The sequence below is a fragment of the Solanum pennellii genome, chromosome 1, assembly GCF_001406875.1.
Source record: "Solanum pennellii chromosome 1, SPENNV200".
Taxonomy (NCBI): domain Eukaryota; kingdom Viridiplantae; phylum Streptophyta; class Magnoliopsida; order Solanales; family Solanaceae; genus Solanum; species Solanum pennellii.
Window position 1 is genome coordinate 1,837,250 of NC_028637.1, and position 26,296 is coordinate 1,863,545.

At 28.3% G+C, this 26,296-nt stretch overlaps 5 protein-coding genes across 5 annotated transcripts; 3 read left to right on the forward strand and 2 right to left on the reverse strand.

Moving 5' to 3' along the window:
• The first annotated feature begins 1,173 nt into the window (after positions 1-1,173).
• LOC107016471 (dof zinc finger protein DOF3.5-like) lies at positions 1,174-2,153 on the forward strand. Its single transcript, XM_015216935.2, has one exon. It carries the CDS (start codon positions 1,212-1,214, stop codon positions 2,151-2,153), a length of 942 nt encoding a protein of 313 aa, XP_015072421.1. The 5' UTR covers positions 1,174-1,211.
• Positions 2,154-4,478: 2,325 nt separating this feature from the next.
• Positions 4,479-5,980, forward strand: LOC107023258 (E3 ubiquitin-protein ligase PUB23-like). The gene has a single exon (XM_015223925.2). It carries the CDS (start codon positions 4,623-4,625, stop codon positions 5,850-5,852), a length of 1,230 nt encoding a protein of 409 aa, XP_015079411.1. The 5' UTR covers positions 4,479-4,622; the 3' UTR covers positions 5,853-5,980.
• Positions 5,981-8,051: 2,071 nt separating this feature from the next.
• LOC107023180 (E3 ubiquitin-protein ligase PUB23-like) lies at positions 8,052-10,334 on the forward strand. Its single transcript, XM_015223821.2, has one exon. The coding sequence runs from the start codon at positions 8,916-8,918 to the stop codon at positions 10,173-10,175; it is 1,260 nt and encodes a 419-aa protein (XP_015079307.1). The 5' UTR covers positions 8,052-8,915; the 3' UTR covers positions 10,176-10,334.
• A 4,028-nt stretch (positions 10,335-14,362) lies between these two features.
• LOC107014919 (E3 ubiquitin-protein ligase PUB23-like) lies at positions 14,363-15,934 on the reverse strand. Its single transcript, XM_015215043.2, has one exon. The coding sequence runs from the start codon at positions 15,778-15,780 to the stop codon at positions 14,554-14,556; it is 1,227 nt and encodes a 408-aa protein (XP_015070529.1). The 5' UTR covers positions 15,781-15,934; the 3' UTR covers positions 14,363-14,553.
• A 4,131-nt stretch (positions 15,935-20,065) lies between these two features.
• LOC107015434 (E3 ubiquitin-protein ligase PUB22-like) lies at positions 20,066-21,595 on the reverse strand. Its single transcript, XM_015215702.2, has one exon. It carries the CDS (start codon positions 21,450-21,452, stop codon positions 20,229-20,231), a length of 1,224 nt encoding a protein of 407 aa, XP_015071188.1. The 5' UTR covers positions 21,453-21,595; the 3' UTR covers positions 20,066-20,228.
• Between the last annotated feature and the right edge of the window lie 4,701 nt (positions 21,596-26,296).

The window sequence follows — 26,296 nt, forward strand, 5'->3', positions numbered from 1 at the left end:
AACCCACCCCCCCTTCCTCACCTACCCTTGCCATATACACTGACAGTAAAGTGGTAAAAAGGCAGAAATTTGATAACATAATAATAAAGTATCGATAATAATAATATATTGGGTGTAATTTTTTTAGGTTAAAGATACTAATTTTACTTTTAACTCATGAAGATAGAGAAACTGTTTTCGAAAAGAAAAAAACCTCAGGTCAGATAATGCATAGGACAATAATAGGAGTTATAAACATACCAAATAATAGGAAAAACACTACATAACATATGGAACAAGGATTAATATTAACAATACCTAATAATGTGATAATCAAAATATAAACAACGACATATAGTAATCAAAATTGTAGGATAAAAAATTACGAAAATAATATTATATATTACTAATGATATGAACAGAGAAAAGTGATAAATTATATTGCTCAAATCCTCTAAAATTATTGTAAACTTTAAATGAATTCTTTAAAAATATATTATTTTTAATATATATTTTTTAATTGAGAAGTAAGTATAGTACTTTTATAAGATAAAGTGTAATTATTCATTTGTACACTCGTGTGATGAGAAATTAGGAATGTCACTAAACCTAATTAAAAAATTAAAAAATAAAACCTCAAATTGGGTACTTTTGTCTTGGATCATGGGCTTCTTGGATCATGCACAATATTCCTCTCTCCAATGCTTATCAATAATATATAATTTATTAAAATAATTTGTTCAAAACTAGAAGCAAAATCTAAATAATGTAATCTCCAAGCAATTCCCAAGTAATTTTCAACCACCAAATATAGCTGTAAAATTTAAATTCTGACTTTACCTATATTAAAATTTCTTGTTTTATCCTTAACGAGAATTTCTTGTTTTACCCTTAATGAGAAACTTCTATGTTTTGATATATTTAATATAACAAGTTTAGAAAAATCTTAAATCACATAACTATAAATTATCAGGATTTGTTTAAGATCAGAAGTTTCAAAAATCCTTATTAATTCATTTCTCGAACTTTGAGCCGAGTCGAACTACATCATTGAAAAGGCTAGAGTTAGAGTGTATGTATATATATATTTCAAAGAGAATATAGTCAGATGGTCAAGATTTTTAACTTCATTTGCTTGTAGCTTCAAAGGGAGATGTATGTTAATATTCAAAAGGAACAAGTTCTTGAATCAACAACAACAACAACAACAACAATCTTTGTGTTAACATTAGATGGAAAGAGGGATATGGAAATCAAATGTTGAGTTAGTACCAACATGTCCACGTTGTGGTTCAACAAACACAAAATTTTGTTACTACAACAACTATAGTTTGACACAACCTAGGTATTTTTGCAAAGGTTGTAGAAGGTATTGGACTAAAGGTGGTTCTTTAAGGAATGTTCCAATTGGTGGTGGATGCAGAAAAAGTAGAAGAGGTAAGTCTTCTTCTAGTACAATTCATCAACATGGTCTTATTTCAAGAAATTTGGGACATGGGGTTTCTTTAAATCATACTAATATTGATCATCATAATCAATCCAATAGTACTAATTCATTGGATCATCATCATGGTCCAACTATTGATCTTGCTTTAGTCTATTCAAATTTCTTGAATAGTAGTGATAATTCCAAGCCATCACAATCGGAGAATCATCAGAATCTTGAACTATCTGATGATTTATTATTGCCTAATCAAGAAGGAGTACTAGTCGCTCCATCATTTGAGTTTTCAACTATGATAGATCACATGGAGTTCATGACGAGCAATTTAGGTCAAGAATCGCGATTCATTGGTGATGGTGTTTATTTTAGTGGGATTCATGATGAGAAGCAAGATATTATGAATCATAGTGATGTTCATGATGATCACTATACAAATATGAATAATGTGGATGTCAATAATATTATCAACCATGATCAATTAGGTAACAATCTTATGGAGCTACCTCCATTGCCTTGTGAAGATATAATATGGTCTAATAATGCACATGGTCATCATGATATGGTATTTCCTAATGATATTCTAAGTACAAGTCATAATTTATCATCCGAACGACCAGAGCCAGAGTCAGAATTAGCAAAAGAAGATCTGAGTCATGATCATAGCGCGAATATTGCAAATGATGAGAGCCTTTTCAACTTGTCCAATTTTGGAAATATTTTTAGGCCTTGAAATCAAATATCATAAGGTTCATATATTACTTTATTTTTATGCAATTTTCACATTGGATGTATAATATAGTGCATGTGTACAGAAAAGGTGAAAATATTTTTCTGAATAATAATATATAATACTTACTGAATTTGTAATATATTGGTGAAACAAACACTTCAATATACATAAGAGTTTATAAATGTTGCATTTTATTTTTTTTTGGTGATTTTCACATTTGGAATGTATTTTTAAACCTCCCTTTCACTTAGTTTTTTTTTTTTTTGCATGCTTGTTTTTTTTAATGTATGATATATTAATCCGTTATTTATTTTATATAACAGTGATTGATTGAACATGTAGTTAAAACATAAAAAGAAAAAAAGAAATTAAAGAGAACACATACAAAAAGTATACTTTCCACTTTCAATAAGCTACTTAGTTTTTTATATAATATATTATTTTCTATCTCGAAATATCTATCGATCTCTCATCATATATATCTACGATGATGTGTGATGGGACATTTCTTTTTAAAACGATATAGTATTGTCCCAATCCTATATATCGATGATCTGATTAAGTTCAATAAATCTCGAACTCTAAGTTCTATTTCTTGTCATTCCTTTTAAATTGGTGATATACTTGCAAAGTTCCAAAAATATCTTTAATTATGACAGTTTTTTTTAAATTTCATATGATTAAGCCAACCATAGGGTATAATGACTGAATATTGGACTGATAATTGTTATTTTAGGCAAATAATTAAAACATTAAAGTTAAATTATTTTTACTTGATTTAAATTCATTTCATAGTAATTAATGCATATATTTTAAAATATTTTATGATAACACATGATCCAAGAAATATTTCATGATCCAAGAAAACTCTCCTAGACAACAATCATATTCTTGACAAAACAATGGATTATTATTATTTTTTGCAAGTACAATTTCATAAAAGTTAATTACATCAAAAATGGTAAATAACCATAAGGCAAATAATAATAAAGTTACTTGAAAGGAATTTTTTTTACAAAATCCAAAACAAAGAGAATTAAATATAATAGCCAACAAAAGAGAATAAATTACAGTTAAAAGATTGTGATAGAATGTATAGAATTCTTTTACTTTTATAAAGAAAATATCTGATAAACGAATATTTTTCTTTAAAATTTGTGCAAAACGCGAAAATTCGATTCGAATAGACAAGTTTATTTTTATTTTTTTAAAAAAATACAACCTAACTATATCTTCATATTGTACCTATATTCCAAGAATAGAGAAGATTTAATCTATTTGAAAATTTAGTTCAACTTAATTTGGTAAGACCAAACAATTTGTAAATGACGGTGACAAAAAGTCAAGCCACTAATTAGATCATAATATATTAATTGTTCAACTATATTCCCACATGCAAATAATTTTAAATTTCAGTATAATTAGAAGTAGGTCTGACTAAAACAATTAAATTTATCGTTTACTTTTACTATTTCTAATCGATATACATAAATTATACTGATTATATAGGTATTAGAGTCCTCGTGATTTAGAATCCATCTTAATTACTATTATTTATCGTTAGTGAGCCCTATATTAAATTGTTCATAATCGATATACATAAATTATACTGATTATACAGGTATTAGAGTCCTCGTGATTTAGAATCCATCTTAATTACTATTATTTATCATTAGTGAGCCCTATACTAAATTGTTCATACATCAAATTATATATCTTATTTTAAGTGTTAGGTAGAATGCTGAAGAGTCTCGTATAAGATGAAAAAGGAATGAATATTAATCTGGTTATCTGAACTTGAACAATTAATTTTTTCCTATTTAATAAGTTAATTTATGTTGTTGAGTGAATGAGTAAGATAAGGATTGAGCGCGATCTTTATCATCAACATGCTAATATAAACTTTGATAAAACAATTTTCAAAAAAGAAAAAATTTAAATTTTTTAAATTATCGATTATTTAAACTAACTTATTAGTACTATTTAAATTATCTAAATATAAAACCCTCGATTATTAAACTGACAATATATATAACTCAAACTCGAAAAACATTCATTCATGTTCAATGTACTTAAAAAAGCCAAGCAAAACAATTGGTTGANTATATATATAAAATTAAAAGCACGAGTTAGAAAGAGAAGAAAATTGAAAATGTGATTTAAATACTTTTAGAGAGAGAAAGTCAAAAGTGTACTATTTTTTTCCATATGTACACACATTTAGGCCACAAAAAATACACATATTAATAGATAGACTTGGTAAAGTTATTATAAAGTTTTATTCCATCTTTTTTTTTTAAATAATAAATTTCATATTTTGCCGTGTTTTTTACTTTTGAATATTTCTTACTATTCTCCAACTATATAGTATATATAACCACAAACAAATCCTCTAATTTTCCAAACCAAATACTCATCTAAAGTCTCAACAAATCTTCATATTTGTAACTTCTCAAAAAAAAAATACAAATGGAAGAAATTCAAATACCTCCTTATTTTATTTGTCCAATTTCACTAGAGATTATGAAAGATCCTGTCACGATCTCAACTGGAATAACGTACGATCGTGAAAATATCGAGAAATGGATATTTTCTGCTAAGAACAACACATGTCCAGTTACGAAACAATCTCTTATTACGGGCATAGAGTTGACCCCAAATGTTACTCTTCGACGATTGATCCAATCATGGTGTACTATCAATGCCTCCCATGGTATCGAAAGGTTCCCTACACCAAAGCCTCCGATTAGCAAACCACGAATAATAAAGCTCCTAAAAGAAGCGAAATCGCCTATGATGCAAATGAAATCTCTCAAGACCCTTAGATCCATTGCTTCTGAGAATGATGCTAACAAACGTTGCATGGAATCCGCGGGGGCAATGGAGTTCTTAGCTTCTATTATTAATAATAATTCGAGTGAAGTGTTTGAAGAAGAAGAGGGTTTCATGAGTACTAAAGACGAAGCACTTAGCATTCTCTATCAACTCAAATTATCTGAAAATGGACTGAAGTCACTCATCATGAGTGGAAATGGTGAATTCATCGAGTCATTGACACGCGTCATGCAACATGGGAGCTATGAATCTAGGGCTTACGCGGTTATGCTAATGAATGACATGTTCGAAGTATCCACACCAACTCCACTTTTGAGTTTGAAGCAAGAATTCTTCACACAAGTTGTTCAAGTCTTGAGGGATGAGATCTCTCAAAAGGCTAAAAAAGCATCATTGCAAGTGCTAGTGCACGCGTGTCCATTTGGGAGGAACAGAGTGAAAGCAGCAGAAGCAGGAGCAATTAGGGTTTTGGTTAATCTTCTGCTCGATTCATCTGAGAAAAGAGTTTGTGAATTGATGTTAATTTTACTAGATCAACTTTGTCAGAGCGCAGAAGGGAGAGCTGAGCTATTGAATCATCCCGGAGGATTAGCCATTGTGTCCAAGAAAATACTTAGGGTTTCTAAAGTAGGGAGTGAAAGGGCAATCAAGATCTTACATTCAATCTCAAAGTTTTCATCAACACCAAGTGTTGTTCAAGAGATGTTGAGTTTGGGTGTGGTAACAAAGCTTTGTTTGGTGCTTCAAGTTGATTGTGGAAGTAAAGCTAAGGAAAGAGCTAGAGAAATTCTCAAATTTCATGCAAAGGCATGGAGGAATTCTCCTTGTATATCTAATAATTTATTATCTTCATACCCATTGTAGGAATTAGGATTAAAAAAATGTAAAAATTGTTTAGTAGTAGTGGATTATCATTGTGTACATAATTTATTCTTTTGAGAAAATAGAAAAAAATTTTGACAAAATAGTCCAATAAATTTAATTGTTCATATCCATATATTCAACTTTTTGATTCCCCTCTTATTTTTGTATCTCCAATAGCAAGTATAGAGAGGAAATTTTTGATATATATGATTTCACTAAGAAGTCTATTGCATCCCACATTAGCGTAAAGTCCGATAAAAGGACATCTGTAATATAGACAGTCTATTCTTAAATATAAATACAATCATTCGTAAGAAATTTCATATTACTATTTGTAAACTATAAATTACACACAGATAATTTTAGTGTTATTCCAGAACTTGACGAAACTACCATTAATAGTAAATATTGTGAATACTAATATACTATATACATGCATATAGTCAAAAACTAGCATTCTGTGTCTTTGCACACTCTTTGGTGAGAACCAGGTATTAGACTTTTCACTATATCTAAAAAACCACATTAACATTCAAAATAATCAGCTCCAATTAATTTTTTTTGAACTTTACTAGAAGTTATAAAAATTTTGTGATAGTGATATGAGTGCAACTAGTCCCAATGAAAGGAAATAAATATTGATAATTATGTGAACTTTGAAGATTGTTGAACTTTATATCTAAGCCACTAATATGATGATTTTGAATTTTTCAGAAATTTCAAAGAATAATATAAAAGAATGTGTCAGTCTTATAAGTAATCTCTAATATAGTAGTGGTGTTTTTTTTATGATATGTGGCATAATACAAATTATTTTGAATATATCTCATATGAAATGTCGATAAAATATGTGTCTATTTATTCGATTTTATATAAATTTAAATGTCTATTTGTGTACTCCGAAAATTTTAAGCGCATAGATAACACCCGAGACCAAGTTAAAACGGTTATCTATATATTATACATATCTTAATTATTTTACATAAAATTTGAATGTGTTCTTGTTAATATTTATTCTATTGCAAAACTATCTAAGTATACAAATATTTTAATTCAATTTACTAATTCTTCTTATAGTTTGAAATGATTGTGCATTATCTCACTAACTAATAATTTCATATCAGATACGTGTATTTTTAATTGCTACTAGATACACTGAAATAATGAGAGCGGTGAGCGAGAGAAAGAGGGAGGCGAGAACGAGATATGAGGGAAGCGAGCGAGATAATCTATGTATCTTAGATACATTGCGATTCACAATATACATGTACCTAGGATACCTACATACATTCCAGATACATACTGAAATACAAATTAAATACATAGAGAGAGGCTAGCGAGAGAGGGAAAGAGACAAGTGAGATAGGAGAGAGGGAGCGATATAGCAGAGAGGCAAGAGAGTGAGACGATATATGTTAATTCACTTGGATACAGTATATCTAAAATATCCAAATACATTCTGAAATACAAATGCATATGGAGAGAGGTTAGAGAGAGAGGGTGAGAGGGAGCGAGATAGAAGAGAGGCCATAGAGTCCATCGATATATGAAAACTCACTAAGATACAATGTATTTGCAACAAATTACACCTAATATGTCATATTCATGTATCCGAAATCCAAATTCTGTTAACTCGCATTAAATAAAGTAATATACTCTTAAACTGTTACAATTGTATTATTTGACCTTGTTTAATTGATACATAGTCTGAGATTAACTTGAATAGGCAAGTGAAGTGAGGTTTTGACAAACTAAGTCATTATATAAAACAATTTATCAAAATAATATATTTTTAAATTTTTTTACAAAATTAGTATAAACGTATTTCACAGTAACGTTTTAGGGTATATTTCATTTTTTAAAAGCTGAAGGCGTTAGGTTGATTTATGTTACCCACATTAACGTTTTACTACTAAAATGTTACTGTACAGTAACGTTTTACTCCTAAAACGTTATTCACATTAACGTTTTAATAGTAAAACGTTACTTATAGTAACGTATATCAACCTAACGCTGTCAGTTTTTAAAAAATGAAATATATCATAAAATATTACTGTGAAATACGTTTATACTAGTTTTGTAAATTTTTTTAAAAACGTATTATTTTGATAAATTGCTTTATATAATGACTTAATTTGATAAAAAATTTGCAAATATGTGACATAATATGACAAGCAATATTAAACTAGATATATTAAAAGGTTGAATTAATTAAAAATACAAGGTGAGTGTTAGATATATAGCTATAACTCTAAATTTATTTGAGCTAATTATTTATTTAAAATATATCACATAAATGTCAACTGTTCCTTTCTCTCACTAATAAATAAAAATGGTACATTCATGTGTTTTTATAACTTCTAGAGAGAGAGAGTCAAAAGTGAGCTGTTTTTTTTCTCTCTTTAGGTACACACATTTAGGCCACCGAAAATACACATAAATTTAGAGTTTGACTACCCATTTTAAGTTAGTAATATTTTCTCCGTTTTAATTTATTTGTTCGCTATATTAAAAATTAATATTTTATTTTATTACATGAATTTGTAATTGAAGATAAATTTAGAGTTTGGCTACACCTTTGATTAAAGTTTTTTTCAGGTATGTGTTAATTTAACATAGGCCACCTAAATAATTTATCTTTTTAATTGTTCTATTCGTTATTTTTTATTTGTTCGCTATACTAAGCAATACACTTTCACTTATTAGCATATAATATTATATTCTTACCATTAAAATAGTTATTTTTCCAAACTTAAGACTAAGCATCAATTAACATATTTTCGTCGAGGATAGGTAAAGTCTAAACTGGAAAAATAAAAAATAAACGGATCGAGTATTTAAATCGTATAATTAATTAATACCCTTTGAAAAGTCTTCTCCTATTGCCTATTGGCGTGTTTTGACTTTGAAAAACTCAAATCTCCAACTCATATATAACCCACAACCAAATCCTCTAATTTTTCAAACCAAATTCACTACTCATCTAAAGTCTCAACAAATCAAAGATTCCTCTAATTTTTTTTGTCATATTTGCAAAATTTCTTATAAGATTGATCTCCTTCTATGATTAATCTTGAAATTTTCCAAAATATACAAATGGAAGAAATTCAAATACCTCCTTATTTTATTTGTCCGATTTCATTGGAAATGATGAAAGATCCTGTCACGATCTCAACTGGGATAACATATGATCGGGAAAACATCGAGAAATGGATATTCTCTGCAAAGAACAACACTTGTCCGGCTACGAAACAATCTCTTACATGCATAGAGTTGACCCCAAATGTTACTCTTCGACGATTTATCCAATCGTGGTGTACTCTCAATGAGTCACATGGTATTGAAAGGTTCCCTACACCAAAACCTCCGATTAGCAAACCACAAATAATAAAGCTCCTAAAAGAAGCGAAATCGCCTAAATTGCAAATGAAATCTCTCAAGAGACTTAGATCCATAGCTTCTGAGAATGATGCTAACAAACGTTGCATGGAATCCGCTGGGGCAATGGAGTTCTTAGCTTCTATTATTAATAATAATTCGAATGAAGTGTTTGAAGAAGAAAAGGGTTTCATGAGTACTAAAGACGAAGCACTTAGCATCCTCTATCAACTCAAATTATCTGAAAATGGATTGAAGTCACTCATCATGAGTGGAAATGGAGGATTTATTGAGTCATTGACACGTGTCATGCAACATGGGAGCTATGAATCTAGGGCTTACGCAGTTATGCTAATGAAAGACATGTTCGAAGTATCCACACCAACTCCACTTTTGAGTTTGAAGCAAGAATTCTTCACACAAGTTGTTCAAGTCTTGAGGGATGAGATCTCTCAAAAGGCTAAAAATGCATCATTGCAAGTGCTAGTGCACGCGTGTCCATTTGGGAGGAACAGAGTGAAAGCAGCAGAAGCAGGAGCTATTAGGGTTTTGGTTGATCTTCTGCTCGATTCATCTGAGAAAAGGGTTTGTGAATTGATGTTAATTTTACTAGATCAACTTTGCCACAGCGCAGAAGGGAGAGCTGAGCTATTGAATCACCCCGGAGGATTAGCCATTGTGTCCAAGAAAATACTTAGGGTTTCTAAAGTAGGGAGTGAAAGGGCAATCAAGATCTTACATTCAATCTCAAAGTTTTCATCAACACCAAGTGTTGTTCAAGAGATGTTGAGTTTGGGTGTGGTAGCAAAGCTTTGTTTGGTTCTTCAAGTTGATTGTGGAAGTAAAGCTAAGGAAAGAGCTAGAGAAATTCTCAAAATTCATGCAAAGGCATGGAGGAATTCTCCTTGTATACCTAATAATTTGTTATCTTCATATCCATTTTAGGAATTAGGATGAAAAAGAGCAAAAATTGTTTTAGGTAGAAATAGAACAAAGGAAAAAGAACAAAAGTAGTGGATTTATTTAATTGTACATAATTTATAATTTTTGAAAAAATAGAGAAAAAAATGGACAAAATTGTCCATGAATTTAATTGTTCATACATATATCCATCTTCAACTCTTTGATTCATTTATATTCATCAAGAAAGTGTTTTATCAAAAAAAAAAAAAAAAAGAAAGAAGGGAAATATGAGAAATAAAAAATATCCAATATAAGAAATTAAAAGAAGATATTTAATTTTATGTTCTTTAGAGTTATTTTATATATTAAAAAAAAGTAGGTAATTTACATGAATATATTTATTCACGTATTTAAATTCCTAACTAACCACCTATATTATATTCATAGCTTCACATGGAAAGTGATTTTCCATTATTTATTAGACTTTCTTAGCATCTCATATTTTAGGCTCTTTCTTGATGTCTATAATAATGTTTTCTATTTATTTATTTTGTCATTTCTTTTAATGATATAGAAGGAATTAAGAATTTGGATATATACGAACTTACATAAATCTCATCGATTTAGGAGCTAATTGCTTAGATACACTCAAGTTTACAGTATTATGTATCTTAATCTTATCATATTTTGGTGCATCCAAATACGTTCAGATACGTAAAATATCAAGATACGTGGGGCCAAATTTGTTCCAACTACATTGTATCCAGGTGGATTCACATGAATCTGAGAACACAACAAAATATCGATCGCCTCTCTCCCATCTCGCTCGCCACTTTTCTATGTATATGATATCCCAGATATATGCAAATCAAACCAGACACATACATATATATATGAATCTGGTGTGATTCGCGTGTATATGGTAACAAAACAAAATCTCGCTCACCTCCCTCCCCATCTCGCTCGCCTCTCACACTATTTCAGTGTATTTGGTAGCAAAAATACGTGTATCTAAGTGTATTTTTCTCAATATATGTTAGAAAACTCTTAATTAGTGATAAAATATGTAATATTAAGTATACATAATAATAGTATATATGATAGCGAAGTATGTCTAATAATGCAGTCATAAAGATTAATATAACTCTAATAGATTTAGTTTAAGACAGGAATAAATTTCTCTCAATTTATTAAAATAAATTTAATATAAAGGTCTATTAGATAAATTTGAACAACGCTATAGTATCTTGTTGTGTTAAGTGTGTCCAAAGTATATTATTTAATCATTTTGTGTATCATTTTATTTGTATACACAATATTTTTTTCAATGAATTGGACACTCTGACCACCATATGACTACGCCGCTTCCCAAATATCAAAATTTTTGTCACAACTTTAAATTTAATTAGAATCTAATATAGATACTGTACACCGAACGAAAAAAAATAGTTGTTGTTTGAATGCAATTTATTCGACTTCAAATATTAGCCACATATATGTTTGTATATGAACTTAATTGACTTCTCTAATCAAATATATTAAAGCCATCATTATTTGATAAATTTGACCCTTGGATGGAGTATATACTATGTGATTATCTAAACTTGGACCATTTTGGCTTATTTTTGGACTTAATCACACTCCGACGAGCAATTAGCGATGAACAAAATTTCATAATTAAATAATAAAAAGTCTTTTTATTTGATAAATTTGACCCTTGGATGGAGTATATACTATGTGATTATCTAAACTTGGACCATTTTGGCTTATTTTTGGACTTAATCACACTCCGACGAGCAATTAGCGATGAACAAAATTTCATAATTAAATAATAAAAAGTCTTTTTATTTGATAAATTTGACCCTTGGATGGAGTATATACTATGTGATTATCTAAACTTGGACCATTTTGGCTTATTTTTGGACTTAATCACACTCCGACGAGTAATTAGCGATGAACAAAATTTCATAATTAAATAATAAAAAGTCTTTTTATTGGTTAAACTTTAATTTATACATCTTGACATTTTCTATGATTAGAAGAGAATACATAAAGACCACTATACTTGATTATCAATAAATACATTTAAAATTTGCACAATGTATTTTATGATCCATTTATTTTTTATATTTTTTAAAAAAATTAAATAGTAAAGTGCCAAGTTTTGAATGAGCACATAAGAATTGACTTAGGTATTACTCACTTTTTTCTTAGTTCAAATTCCTAATAACACGTAATAAAAAATCAACATTAATAAAGAATCAGTATATGGAGTCAAAAAGTTATAGTCTTGGCTTATATTCATATTCTCTTTGTTCGGAATTATTTGTCATGTTACGTTTATCGAAAATCAATTTAACTAATTTTTAAAGGTAAATTGGATCATATTAATTCGATATTTAAACAAAAAAAATACTCTAAAACTATATGAAAAATACTATAAATTACAATTTTTTGCATATTAGTATAATGAAAAAATACATGTTAGTCAAAGTTTTTATAGTTTGACACTAAAAATAAAAACCATGACAAATAATACCGAACCGAGAGAGTAATAAATAAAGCAAGTGGGAGATCTTATTAAAGTTCTAAATTGTTTGTTTTCCTTTTGATATATTATAAAGGATTTGAAAATGTATTTTTGAGTTTTAAATGTCTATATATATATATATATATATAGCTCACATCATAAATAAGTCGATCCAAAACAAATGAGGACAATAAAAGAAAAGTATAATAACAATTTTTTTTTTTTGCGTCAATACAAATATTTTTTTTCTTTCTCTAAATTAAATTTTAAGAATCTTCTTAGTAAGAAAAATAGACTTCACAAATGTGGCTAAAATATAATGAATTAATTTTATTTTTTTTAAAAAAATATTTTTAGAGAGACTTGTCAATTCTATTCCACAATTGCGTCTATATATATGTATATATATATATATATATTAAATAAAGCAAAAGAGGAGACTTTGTTCATTAATTAATTGAATTAAATGTGTTGAGGTCCAGTCTCTTTATTATATCCAGCTAATGCCAGTTTTCTTTGCTAGTTGGAAAACAACAACAAAAAATAAATTAATAATAATTAATATTATAATATTAATAAAAATATTATTAATATATATAAAATAATATAAAATATGTTCTTTCGTAGAGCTATAAAGAAATAACTATTTGATCAAACATAATATAATTTATTCAAATAATGCAGATTGAAATATTGAAAATATCTTTAAATTTGATACGAATAATTCGTTTCATTCTCCGACTAGTGACAATCCTAAAAATGTTCTTTACTTGACTAACTGAACTTGAATACACCTACATGAGTGAAATATATCCATAAAATTTTTCGTTAAGTTTAGGAGCGTTTCGACACTTCTCTCGACTTTTTATTAGTAGTCATGTTCCCGCAAGAGTTTGAGACTACTTGCTATGTCATGTGGCAAATCGAAGGTGTATTTAGTTAGTTAAGTAGATGAATATTTTTAAGGCCGTCAATAATTTAGAAACAGAACTGATAATTTATGCTAAACTTAAAAGTGTTTTCAATACTTCTCTTAATAATATATTCGTGTTAATATGCTTTCTTGACAAAAATTATCATCAAAGCTAAAAGTCTGAATACCTACTAGGTCGAAAATGGTAACTTTTGTTCAAACATATTTTGGTGATGAGTGATTTATTAAATATCTATAGATATAATTAGAACTCAATTATATTACTCCTCGTAGATTCAGAATACATAAAATTAAAATCTTGATTCCGTATATAAAAAATATGTATTACTTGATAAAATAGAATAAATAGTACTACTAATTTTTAATATGTCATGGCAGGATCCAGTCAGATATGGCTAGCTGCTAAGAAAATGAAAAACTATATAATATAAAAATAATGGAAACCTACCTTTCATGCATGTAGGACAATGTATATGGGATTATGGGTGGTCGGTTAGGAATACAAAATTAAATATGGAAATTTTATATCAATCACGTAGTGTTAAAGAGATAATTATATTTTATTTCTATTTTTTTAAAAAATTATAATAATTTTTTGAATTTGGTGAAATCTGGAGACATTCCAAAACGTCTCGATACATCACGTTTAGGTTTCGAATATATCATTTATGACTCAATGGGTTTCGATACATCATGTCTCAAACGTCTCAATACATCACCCACTTCCCGATGCATCACGTAAAGTGGTGTATCATACTCAATACATCGCGTAAAGAAATTTTGTCACTAAATTTCAAACTCTCAAACACTTTAATTGAATTACATTGTTGAATATGGAATATGGACAATTATGTCCTTTTTTTTTTTCTTCTATTTTCTTAAAAGAATTAATTATGTGCACAAAAGCCAATTATTATTTCTACCTTTGGCAATTTTTGCTCTTGTCATCCTAACTCCTAAAATGGATATGAAGATAACAAATTATTAGGTATACAAGGAGAATTCCTCCATGCCTTTGCATGAAATTTGAGAATTTCTCTAGCTCTTTCCTTAGCTTTACTTCCACAATCAACTTGAAGCACCAAACAAAGCTTTGCCACCACACCCAAACTCAACATCTCTTGAACAACACTTGGTGTTGATGAAAACTTTGAGATTGAATATAAGATCTTGGTTGCCCTTTCACTTCCTACTTTAGAAACCCTAAGTATTTTCTTGGACACAATGGCTAATCCTCCGGGATGATTCAATAGCTCAGCTCTTCCTTCTGCGGTCTGACAAAGTTGATCTAACAAAATTAGCATCAATTCACAAACCCTTTTCTCAGATGAATCGAGCAGAAGATCAACCAAAACCCTAATTGCTCCTGCTTCTGCTGCTTTCACTCTGTTCCTCCCAAATGGACACGCGTGCACTAGCACTTGCAATGATGCTTTTGTAGCCTTTTGAGAGATCTCATCCCTCAAGACTTGAACAACTTGTGTGAAGAATTCTTGCTTCAAACTCAAAAGTAGAGTTGGTGTTGATACCTCGAACATGTCTTTCATTAGCATAACCGCGTAAGCCCTAGACTCATAACTCCCATGTTGCATGACACGTGTCAATGACTCAATAAATTCTCCATTTCCATTCATGATGAGTGACTTCAATCCATTTTCAGATAATTTGAGTTGATAGAGGATGCTAAGCGCTTCGTCTTTAATACTCATGAAACCCTCTTCATCATCAAACACTTCATTTACATTTTTATTAATAATAGAAGCTAAGAACTCCATTGCCCCCGCGGATTCCATGCAACGTTTGTTAGCATCATTCTCAGAAGCAATGGATCTAAGTCTCTTGAGAGATTTCATTTGCAATTTAGGCGATTTCGCTTCTTTTAGGAGCTTTATTATTTGTGGTTTGCTAACCGGAGGTTTTGGTGTAGGGAACCTTTCAATACCGTGTGACTCATTGAGAGTACACCACGATTGGATAAATCGTCGAAGAGTAACATTTGGGGTCAACTCTATGCATGTAAGAGATTGTTTCGTAGCCGGACAAGTGTTGTTCTTTGCATTGAATATCCATTTCTCGATGTTTTCCCGATCATATGTCATCCCAGTTGAGATCGTGACAGGATCTTTCATTATCTCTAGAGAAATCGGGCAAATAAAATAAGGGGGTACTTGAATTTCTTCCATTTGTATATTTTGAGAAATTTTAAAAATTAATCAAAGAAGGAGAAATCAAGAACAAGAAAATATTTTTTTTGTTATTTTGTGTAGATGAAGAAATTGAAGCTTTTTATGGTTATATATAATATAGTTGAGAATATTGTAAAGAGATTTTCAAAGTCAAATTTAAACACGGCAAATCAAATAGGCCAAGTTACATGTATACGTAGGAAAAAAAGTGAACACATTTTGACTTTTTCTAAATATAAGAATAAAAATAATAATAATGTATATTTAGTTTTATTTAATGTATAATAAATAAACTCGTGTTTTATCAGTGTAAAATAAAGACTGCCGACAAGACAACTTACTTTTATTTTTTGTTCACGTTATTAATTTGATTAAATATGAAATTTTAAAATATATTATATATTTAATTTATGTTATTATAAAAAGAGAAAAAAGGTAAATATACCTTTAAATTATAGTAAATGATATCCTCCGTTATATTTTTGGAACATCGATGTTTTTACCGTCATCCACTCTAACTAAAGACTAAATAGGGACATGCGGCGCAATTTTATTCGTCGATCTGATATTTAATAAATATCGGGTGGGTGGATAAGATTATGACACGTATATTTTTGTTAAAATAAAGGTTATATATGCTCTACTTTTTGAACAGCGGGGACAATCAATCTCCAAAACTTCGACAAAGGATATATGCATGTATAGCATTTACGCTAGTTTAGGAACATATTTATCCTTTTTCCTTTAAAAAAATAATGTTATCTATGATGACTATATAGAAAACTTTAAAGGTTAAATCATTTGAAATATATTAATATTAGTTGTTGTATAATGGTTGAATAATTCCACTATTAATTCGATGTCTCGTATTTAAGTCTTAGGTATGAAGAAAATCATGTTGAGAAGTGCACCTCCAAAATGAAACTAGCAATGCATGATATATATTTAATCGGGGCTCTTATACGGGCACCACACACTGAATGTAAAACCAAAAGAATCATTTTAAATGTATAAAAAATATTTTTAATAGAAAATAATTCTGATGAAGGAAGGTTATTGTCTAATTTTCTTTATCAACTCCCATTTATATTAGATGGATTAAAAATTTGAAATTTATAGATTTGTACAATATTCTCAAAGTTAATAAACAATAGTATCTTAGTTCAAATTATATAATTATAAGTATTTAATGAATTTTATTTTAATAAAAATAAAGGACTTGCACAAAGTTACTAATTCTTCACCATTTTGACCTTTACCAATTCTCTTGCCTTTTTATTTATTTCTTACGTATTATTATTTTATTTTTTTTAGTAGTGAAAATTTGCATGAAATTTTCAACAGGTTATTTATAGTTCATGTTGCAGTTGGTAGTTAAGACCAGGTTTTAATTGAAGCATTCAAGTCAAACTGTTTTTATTTTATTATAATCGGGATATTTAAGTCAGTTTACACGTATCTTAATTAATTTTATAAAATACATGTAATTTTTCATCAATAATCAGTATGGAGTAATTCTGTTCACCAAAATTATAACATATGAAACGAAATCACCTACTAATAGCAAAAATTTGAATTTAATGAAACCTCATAGTGCTTAACTCACTTCATTGATCATTAGATTATACATTTGTGCGGCAATCAAACTTTTTTTTGACGGTGTCATATTTCTATTATTATAATAAAATACGATTATAAAAAATAATTAATTTATAATAAAATATTATCATAGAGAATGATTTGTTACAGAGAGATCTATATAGTTAGGTTGATGAATTTAACGAGGGTTAATTATACTGTATTCATTTTTTTCTTTTGACATATTGAGAAAAATACACTTGTATTTAATTAATAAAAATAATTTTAGTGTTTGACAAACATTATTTTCTTGAAATGATGAATTTCTATGTGTGTAGTATTATATGTTGTTGCATTTGATTTATATCTTATATTTATATTTTTTTTCTTACAAATTCATCTCTTATATTATTAGAATAGCGTTTTTATTCTATAAAGATAGACTTATATATATCATATTCTATCTATCATGACATTTTTCGATCTGGATTCCCTGGAGAGTGGCTTCTGGTTGATGATAGTCGAAGAGACTATTAGGTTTTGGGGCTATTATATATGTTATTCTTGTTGATTTACAAAAGTTATTGTCTCAATATTCAACAATTTAAAAGTTTAAAATAAAATTAATTATTTTTTTCCTATTTTACTCTTGACAGTAATTGTTTTTCTAAGATAATCACATCTTATTATGGGGGTTGATGCCAAAAAAGTATTCAATCAATAGAAAGATAATATCGTAAGATATAAAAAAGGATAAAATAATCAAAATACCTTATAAATATTATAACTTACAAGTTAATTCTAACAAACACTTTGACTTTGACAGATAGCCATCCTTTTCTAAAATAGCCACAAAACAAATGGTACAAGTTGAAATGACTATTTCCATGTCAAATTATCCAATATAATTAATGATGAATTCAATTAATTTGAAAAGTCAACTAAGTTCACACAATTTTGTAGTTATTTTTATAAAGTTGTTTGGAGAATTTATGGATCATGAAATTAGTGGTTAAATTTTAAAGTCCAATTGGTTACAATATTCAAAGCTTAACCACTTGATGCTTCCCTTCTTTCAATTGATGGACATGTTGCACTTATGTCCACAAATTTTCAAAACATTATCCAAATTAATAGTTGTTTGAAAATCATCGAAGTTTGAAGTATTATTAAAATTAATAGTTATTGGAAATTATTGAAATATCATGGAAATTCTCGAAGCTTAAAGTATTATCGGAGTCAATAGTTATTGAAAAATCACGAAAATTCTTGAAGCTGAAAGTATTATCAAAACTAATAGAAAATTGGAAAACAGTGAAAATCCGTGGGAATTCTCGAAGCTTGAAGCATTATTGAAATTAATATAGTTGTTGGAAAACCATGGAAATTTTTGAACTTAAGGCATGTTTGTTGACATCGTTCTTCAGAATATTTCACACGATTTAAATGTATCGCCAATAAACTCTTTTAATATAAAATTAGGAACGCAGAAACTTAAAAGAATATTATTAAATTATATATCCCAACAAAAAAAAGGGATCAAGAAGTTATTTTTTTTTTCATTTTTTAATGTTTTGTATCTTCTTTACTATAAAAGAAAAACATTTTTATTAGTATATATATATATGGAAAAATCTCATACAATAAATTAGTCAAAAACCTTCAAAAGCTAAAGGACTATTATAGCAAATTAAGAAAAATCATTGATAATGAATAAGAATATATTTTTTCCAACAATTGTTAGATCATATTCTATTGAATCTTATTTTTTAATACTCATTCCCTTCATATTTATTTGATTACTATCTATACTATTTTTGAATGTTCAATAATATTTATTCAGTTTATAAAATTATTACAGAATAATTTATTAATCATGTCTATTTTATCTTTGCTAATAAATACTATTCATTTTTAATATTTAGATAATTTATATTTAATAGGATGATTCTTTTAAATATGATATACACTTGTTATTTCTTCTTTAAATAATGAGTAGCATTGAGATTTTATACCACAACACAATTCTAGATGAATGCATAATTGACATCCAATTACTTAACTTTCATTGAGTGAAATTTAAAAATTTAAAATATAATTATGAATTAAAGATTTAGGAATCAATTGATTCCCTTGGATTTGAACATACGAAGATCAATCGATTAACAACTGATTACTCTATCACTGAGCTATCGAGAAATGACAGAAGATTCGATTTCATAGAGTTTAATTTCTATTCTTCGTATTTACCGGTGAGCACAACTCTTGCTCGGGTAGGTGGTGATGATTTTCCATAACTTGCTAAATATTATCATCGTCCGTCACCTACCCTAATGCTTTTGCTCCATTACTTTTCATTTTAGTTCGTTTAATATAGATAATGTTTCTTTTTCTTTTTTTGGCAACTCTTTAATTCTAACTTTGCACATGATATATTTAAGATCACACGATTAAAAGTCATCTTAATACATTCTACACATCTTTAACTTAAAATTACTAACACTCAAAAACCAAAACCAAATAAATAATAAATAAATTGAAACTAATTATCATTAATTCTAATGGTAGGCCACACAAAGTGTCAAATAAGGGATGCTAAGGAAGTCTAATAAATTATGGTTGGTTAGGAATTTAATTACTTGATTAAGTATTCATGTATATTACCTAAACAATATAAAATTAAATAGTAGGACAGGTGAAGATGTATGTATATGAACAATTATATTTCAAGGACAATTTTGTCCACATTTCAATTTTCCTATTTTTTTTTAAGAAAACAAACTATGTACACAAATCAATTTACTGTATTTTCTTTCTTGTATTTACTATTCTATCTAATAATTGTTTGTCTCTTTTCATCCTAATTCCTAAAATGGATATGAAGATAATAAATTATTAGGTATACAAGGAGAATTCCTCCATGCCTTTGCATGAATTTTGAGAATTTCTCTAGCTCTTTCCTTAGCTTTACTTCCACAATCAACTTGAAGAACCAAACAAAGCTTTGCTACCACACCCAAACTCAACATCTCTTGAACAACACTTGGTGTTGATGAAAACTTTGAGATTGAATGTAAGATCTTGATTGCCCTTTCACTCCCTACTTTAGAAACCCTAAGTATTTTCTTGGACACAATGGCTAATCCTCCGGGATGATTCAATAGCTCAGCTCTTCCTTCTGCGGTCTGACAAAGTTGATCTAACAAAATTAACATCAATTCACAAACCCTTTTCTCAGATGAATCGAGCAGAAGATCAACCAAAACCCTAATAGCTCCTGCTTCTGCTGCTTTCACTCTGTTCCTCCCAAATGGACACGCGTGCACTAGCACTTGCAATGATGCTTTTGTAGCCTTTTGAGAGATCTCATCCCTCAAGACTTGAACAACTTGTGTGAAGAATTCTTGCTTCAAACTCAGAAGTAGAGTTGGTGTTGATACCTCGAACATGTCTTTCATTAGCATAACCGCGTAAGCCCTAGACTCATAGCTCCCATGTTGCATGACACGTGTCAATGACTCAATAAATTCTCCATTTCCACTCATGATGAGTGACTTCAAACCATTTTCAGATAATTTGAGTTGATAGAGGATGCTAAGTGCTTCGTCTTTAGTACTCATGAATTCTTCTTCAAACACTTCATTCGAATTATTATTAATAATAGAAGCTAAGAACTCCATTGCCCCTGCGGATTCCATGCAACGTTTGTTAGCATCATTCTCAGCAGCAATGGATCTAAGGGTCTTGAGAGATTTCATTTGCATCTTAGGCAATTTCGCTTCTTTTAGGAGCTTTATTATTTGTGGTTTGCTAACCGGAGGCTTTGGTGTAGGGAACCTTTCAATACCATGGGACGCATTGATAGTACACCAAGATTGAATTAATCGTCGAAGAGTAACATTTGGGGTCAACTCTATGCCCGTAATAAGAGATTGTTTCGTAACTGGACATGTATTGTTCTTAGCAGAGAATATCCATTTCTCAATATTTTCTCGATCATATGTTATTCCTGTAGAGATCGTGACAGGGTCTTTCATCATCTCTAGTGAAATGGGGCAAATAAAATAAGAAGGTATTTGAATTTCTTCCATTTGTATATTTTGGGAAATTTTCAAGTTTAATCAAAGAAGGAGATCAATCTTATAAGAAATTTTGTAAATATGACAAAAAGAAAAAAAAAAGAGGAATCTTTGATTTGTTGAGACTTTAGATGAGTAGTGAATTTGGTTTGAAAAATTAGAGGATTTGGTTGTGGTATACATATATATATATATATATATATGAGTTGAAGATTGAGCTTTTCAAAGTCAACACGCAAATAGAAGAATAAGACTTTTCAAAGGTTTTTTTTTTTAAAAAAAAAGATAGTTTACAGCTATAGGCATCAATCATATATAATAATACTCCTATTTAAAAATATATATATATATGATTTTTAATGTAACTATTTTAATTCAGCATGACATGTTTAAAATTATACGTACAATATAATTACCATAATAATTATTAGTTTATTTCACTTTCTTAAATTGTACGCTAAGAGATGAATCCAAAATTAAATTTTATAAGTTATGGATTTTAAGACTCTAAATCTATGATCTATGTAATAAGTGAATCTAAATTTATTTTCGTTTTCAGAGTTAGAATTTTCTATTAAAAGATAATAATATAAGTATATTAAAAAAAATATAATATCGTTAAAAGCTAAGGAATATTAATATGTAATATATATACATAAAAATATTTTTGTTTAATTATGTAATATAATTTTTCGTAAACAGAATCGACATCCTCAAATACATATGGCTCCACCATTATTAAATTTTATCGAACGTGTTTGCGCGGGCCAAGTGTGTGTGTGTGAACGTTAGGGAAAAATATAATATAGTTTTGACTTTCTCTCTCTAGAAAATAAAATAATAAAAACACATGCATGAGTATATCTCATGTTTTTATTTATTATACAAAAAAACAAATGATATATTTAGTGAGAGAAAGTGATAATTGCAACTTGCCAACGTGATAACTACTACGTTAGACGTGTTTTACTTTTTTTTGGGGTCCAAATTTCCATTTTGGCTGCGCTTTCTAAGTTACTTTTCGAGTTTCGAATTATCACGTGTTTTAATCGATGTGATTTAGTATAATCGACACTTAAAGATGAAGTATTGAAGTTTGAGATATGCCTCTTCTTTCGAGTTTGATTGAACGGTTTCAAATTGACTAGTAAAAGTGAAGCTCGAGACCTTCTCTCGAGTCCAATTGTAACGGTTATGGTATGAGTTTTTCTCAACTTGAACTCGAGTAAGAACTACTTACAGATAATATAGTATTCGATTGGTCACTAATGAATTGAATAATACGAAATAAGACTCTAGCTGAAATCAAACTCTAGTCTCGCGCAGTGGCTGATCTAGTATTGAAAGGTCGTGGGTGTTCGAGTCAAAAACATAAAAAAAACATTGGTAAAACTTAAAAGTGAGATTCGAACTCGGTTCAACAATACAAAATTAGAATCATAAGCACCCACCCATAGATCATTTGGTCACTAAGGTGCTTTATGCTAATTTTTTACAAATACCTCTGAATATATTTTTGGTACGAGGTCAATTGATGCTCAAGAATCTGAAGAATACCATATGCATTTGCCCGATCTCCGAATAATTTTTTTTTTAACTTTTACCAACAATATAATGATATATCCTCATGGGTATACTATTATATAATTAATTATATGTTTATTTTTGTCACTTTCTAAATGTATAGATATATTTATAATTAATACATGATTTTTTCGAAGTTAAATATATAAGTATAGGTGACCAAAGAAAGGTCATTGACTTGGGAAAATGATGGATGAGTATGGTATCCACCCATTATTTTTAGTGGATATCCACTCAGCCTAAGATAAGAGTTAATGGTTTAAACATGTGTTTTACATGATTTTTAAATTTTATTATAATTAAATAAACCTTTAGAAAAGAAACTTTTGTATTTTTATGAATTTAAAATCACACTTTAAGCACGTTTTTGAAAATTAAAAAAAAAACATAAAAACAGAACTAAAACAAAAGAAAATTGAAATTAAAAATGAAAAAAATAAAATGCCGTCATAGGCCGATTTGAAGGGGTGACATCAATCTAAATTTCAAGAAACTTGCCATCGTACTATCAGTTCTCCTTGTCATTAAGAAGGTTCAAAATATATATTTCTATAGAAATACATAAAATATACCTTATATATATCGTATAATTTTTTGCCAAGATTATTCGAATGAACCCTGAATCCCACGTGAATCCGCCCCTGGACTTCACCTCTATCCTCTTCTTGGAATAACACTAGTAAGATCAATTTTATGTAAATCGTTTTAATTTATTATCATAATTGACTTATTAATGGATTTTTATTTTTGTTCTTGATTTTTTTTGAGAATTTATTTTATCTTAAATTTATATGAAAGACAACAATAATTTGTATTGTGACATATTAAGACTAATTGATAAATAATTTAAAGTTAAGACTAATTGAGAAATAATTTTAATCTTCCACTATGATCATGATTCATGCATGAGTTGACAATTTAAATTAGGGAGTGATGGCTTTTCCAATTAAAACATTATTCAATTTTGTCATTTCATTAATTTTTTTAAATAAATAAATTGAAAGAAGAAAGATTATAATTAGTTAGTAATCATTTTGTCTAGGTAGTGACAAAATTCAACCAAGTACACACGTGCAAGGGATACTAATTGCGTATGAGAATCAAAATACTTGTATAAATTAAAATATATTAAATTTATATATTTGAAAGCTATATAAAAAATAATACTACAAATTATATCACTAATAGCTAAATATATTGAAAATCTTAAGATAAAAAATTTAAAAATTGTTTGCCTCCTCAAATGGTAATGCCTTCACATAAAATGTGACTAACTAAATGATAGTTTGATAAATAATCTCACCTTAATTAATTTATATCCTAATAATGAAAAAATAATATAATTTGGTATAAATATCAAGCGAAAGTTTTAATCATTTTAAGGTTAGTAATATATATATATATATATATATATATATTATTTTGCAACTTTATTGTTTTAAATTATTTATAATTAATTGCTTATTTAGTACATCCCTTTCAAGCATTCGGAAGACTCGTAAATATAAATAAATAATATGTACAAAGTACGTAATTTCATATGTTAAGTTTTAAAAGGATAGAGTATACACAGATTGTTCATTTATTTCGTATAAAACATAGAGATATAATATTAACTTGAAACTATTAACTATAGAAATTCTTAAACTTTTTGATCTTGTATCAATATCAATTTTTAAACTATAAGTTAACACTAAATATTTTATACATCGATTGTTTTTTAGTGATGGGAACCCATACGTTAGGTTTGTAATTTGAAGTGTTTATGTAGCTATAGTTTGAGATAAGGTAAATGTATTGGTGCCTCATTTGCATGTAATCCCTTCGTTCGATTTTATTTGTTCGTTATATTTAAAAATAGATATTTATTTTTATATATTTATAATATAAAAAATTAAATTATATATTATCCTCATAGACATTGACCAAAATTATAATTAAAAAATAATAATTTTATTAGACTTGGCATGTATATGATAATAATGCATTGACCAAAACAGGAAAAATGTATAAATATCCTCTCATCATATGCTAGAAATTCCAGAGACACACTTATACTATATTAAGGTCATATTAACCCCTAAACACATTTTATAAGTAATTTTCTATCGCTTTTCGACCTACGTGGTACTAGCTTGAAAAAAAAAGTCAACCAGCGTTGGACCTATAAGATAGTGCCACGTAGGCCGAAAAGGGGTAGAAAATTATTAATAAAATAAATTTAGGGAGATAATAGGACCTTAGTCTAGTATAAGTGTGTCTCTGAGATTTCGGGCATAGGTTGAGGGGGTACTTGTGTATTATCCCACCAAAATATATAAAGTTAAAAATAAAGTGGAAAACGTGTGAGTAATGAAATTTTTTTTGAGTGTTCGTTCTTGGTCTACGCAGAACTTGTATGATAAATTAGTGGAATATAAACATTGTTTTGAGCTAGAGTTAGATTGTCGTTAGTTAAAAATAGTAATTTATGACTTTGTTAAAACTAAATCTTCTAAACCACTAAATACAAAACGATTTCTCTATGAAATCAATTTTATGTATATAAAGAAAGAATGAGATTGCAAATACCTCTTTATTTATATTATATTTGATAAATTTATTAATATCTCGTCGTCTTTTATAATTATGTTAAGCACAAATAAATTCACTAATATCTATTAAATCGCGGTCATTATAACAGTTTAATGAAAATTCAACAACATATGCAAAGCCCAATTAAAATGCAAAACTAATTATTTTTGGGCCAAACTCAAATAAAAGATTTTTGGGCCATTGAAATGGGCTTGGGCCCATGATTAGACCTCCTTTCAAATAAGAATCTTCAAAATGTATATTTTTCGCGAGTTACACATCGATATAAATTAAGTCTGCGTATTTTTTTTGAGCATTGATCAATTATTTCCTCTTGAAAGGCACCGATTTAAGAAATTATGTGATCGGGCTTTTTAATTGTGTATCGATCGAAAAGCAGAGCGACACAGTCACAAGCTTGATGATTTACCTTTAAGTTCGTTATTTCTTAACTTGGCTAGAAAATTTAAAAAACTATAATATTTTTTTAATTTTAAATTAAATTTGTTTTTTTTTTCCATTTTTTTAATAAAAGATATTAAAATTAAAAGAGTAACAATATTTTAAAAAAATAAAATTACATTAGAAAAAATATCATTCTGACCAAATTTTGAAAGATTTTCTGGCCAAGTTCTAATAACTTTTCTGACCAAAAATATTTTTCATATATATATATATATATATATATGTATATATAT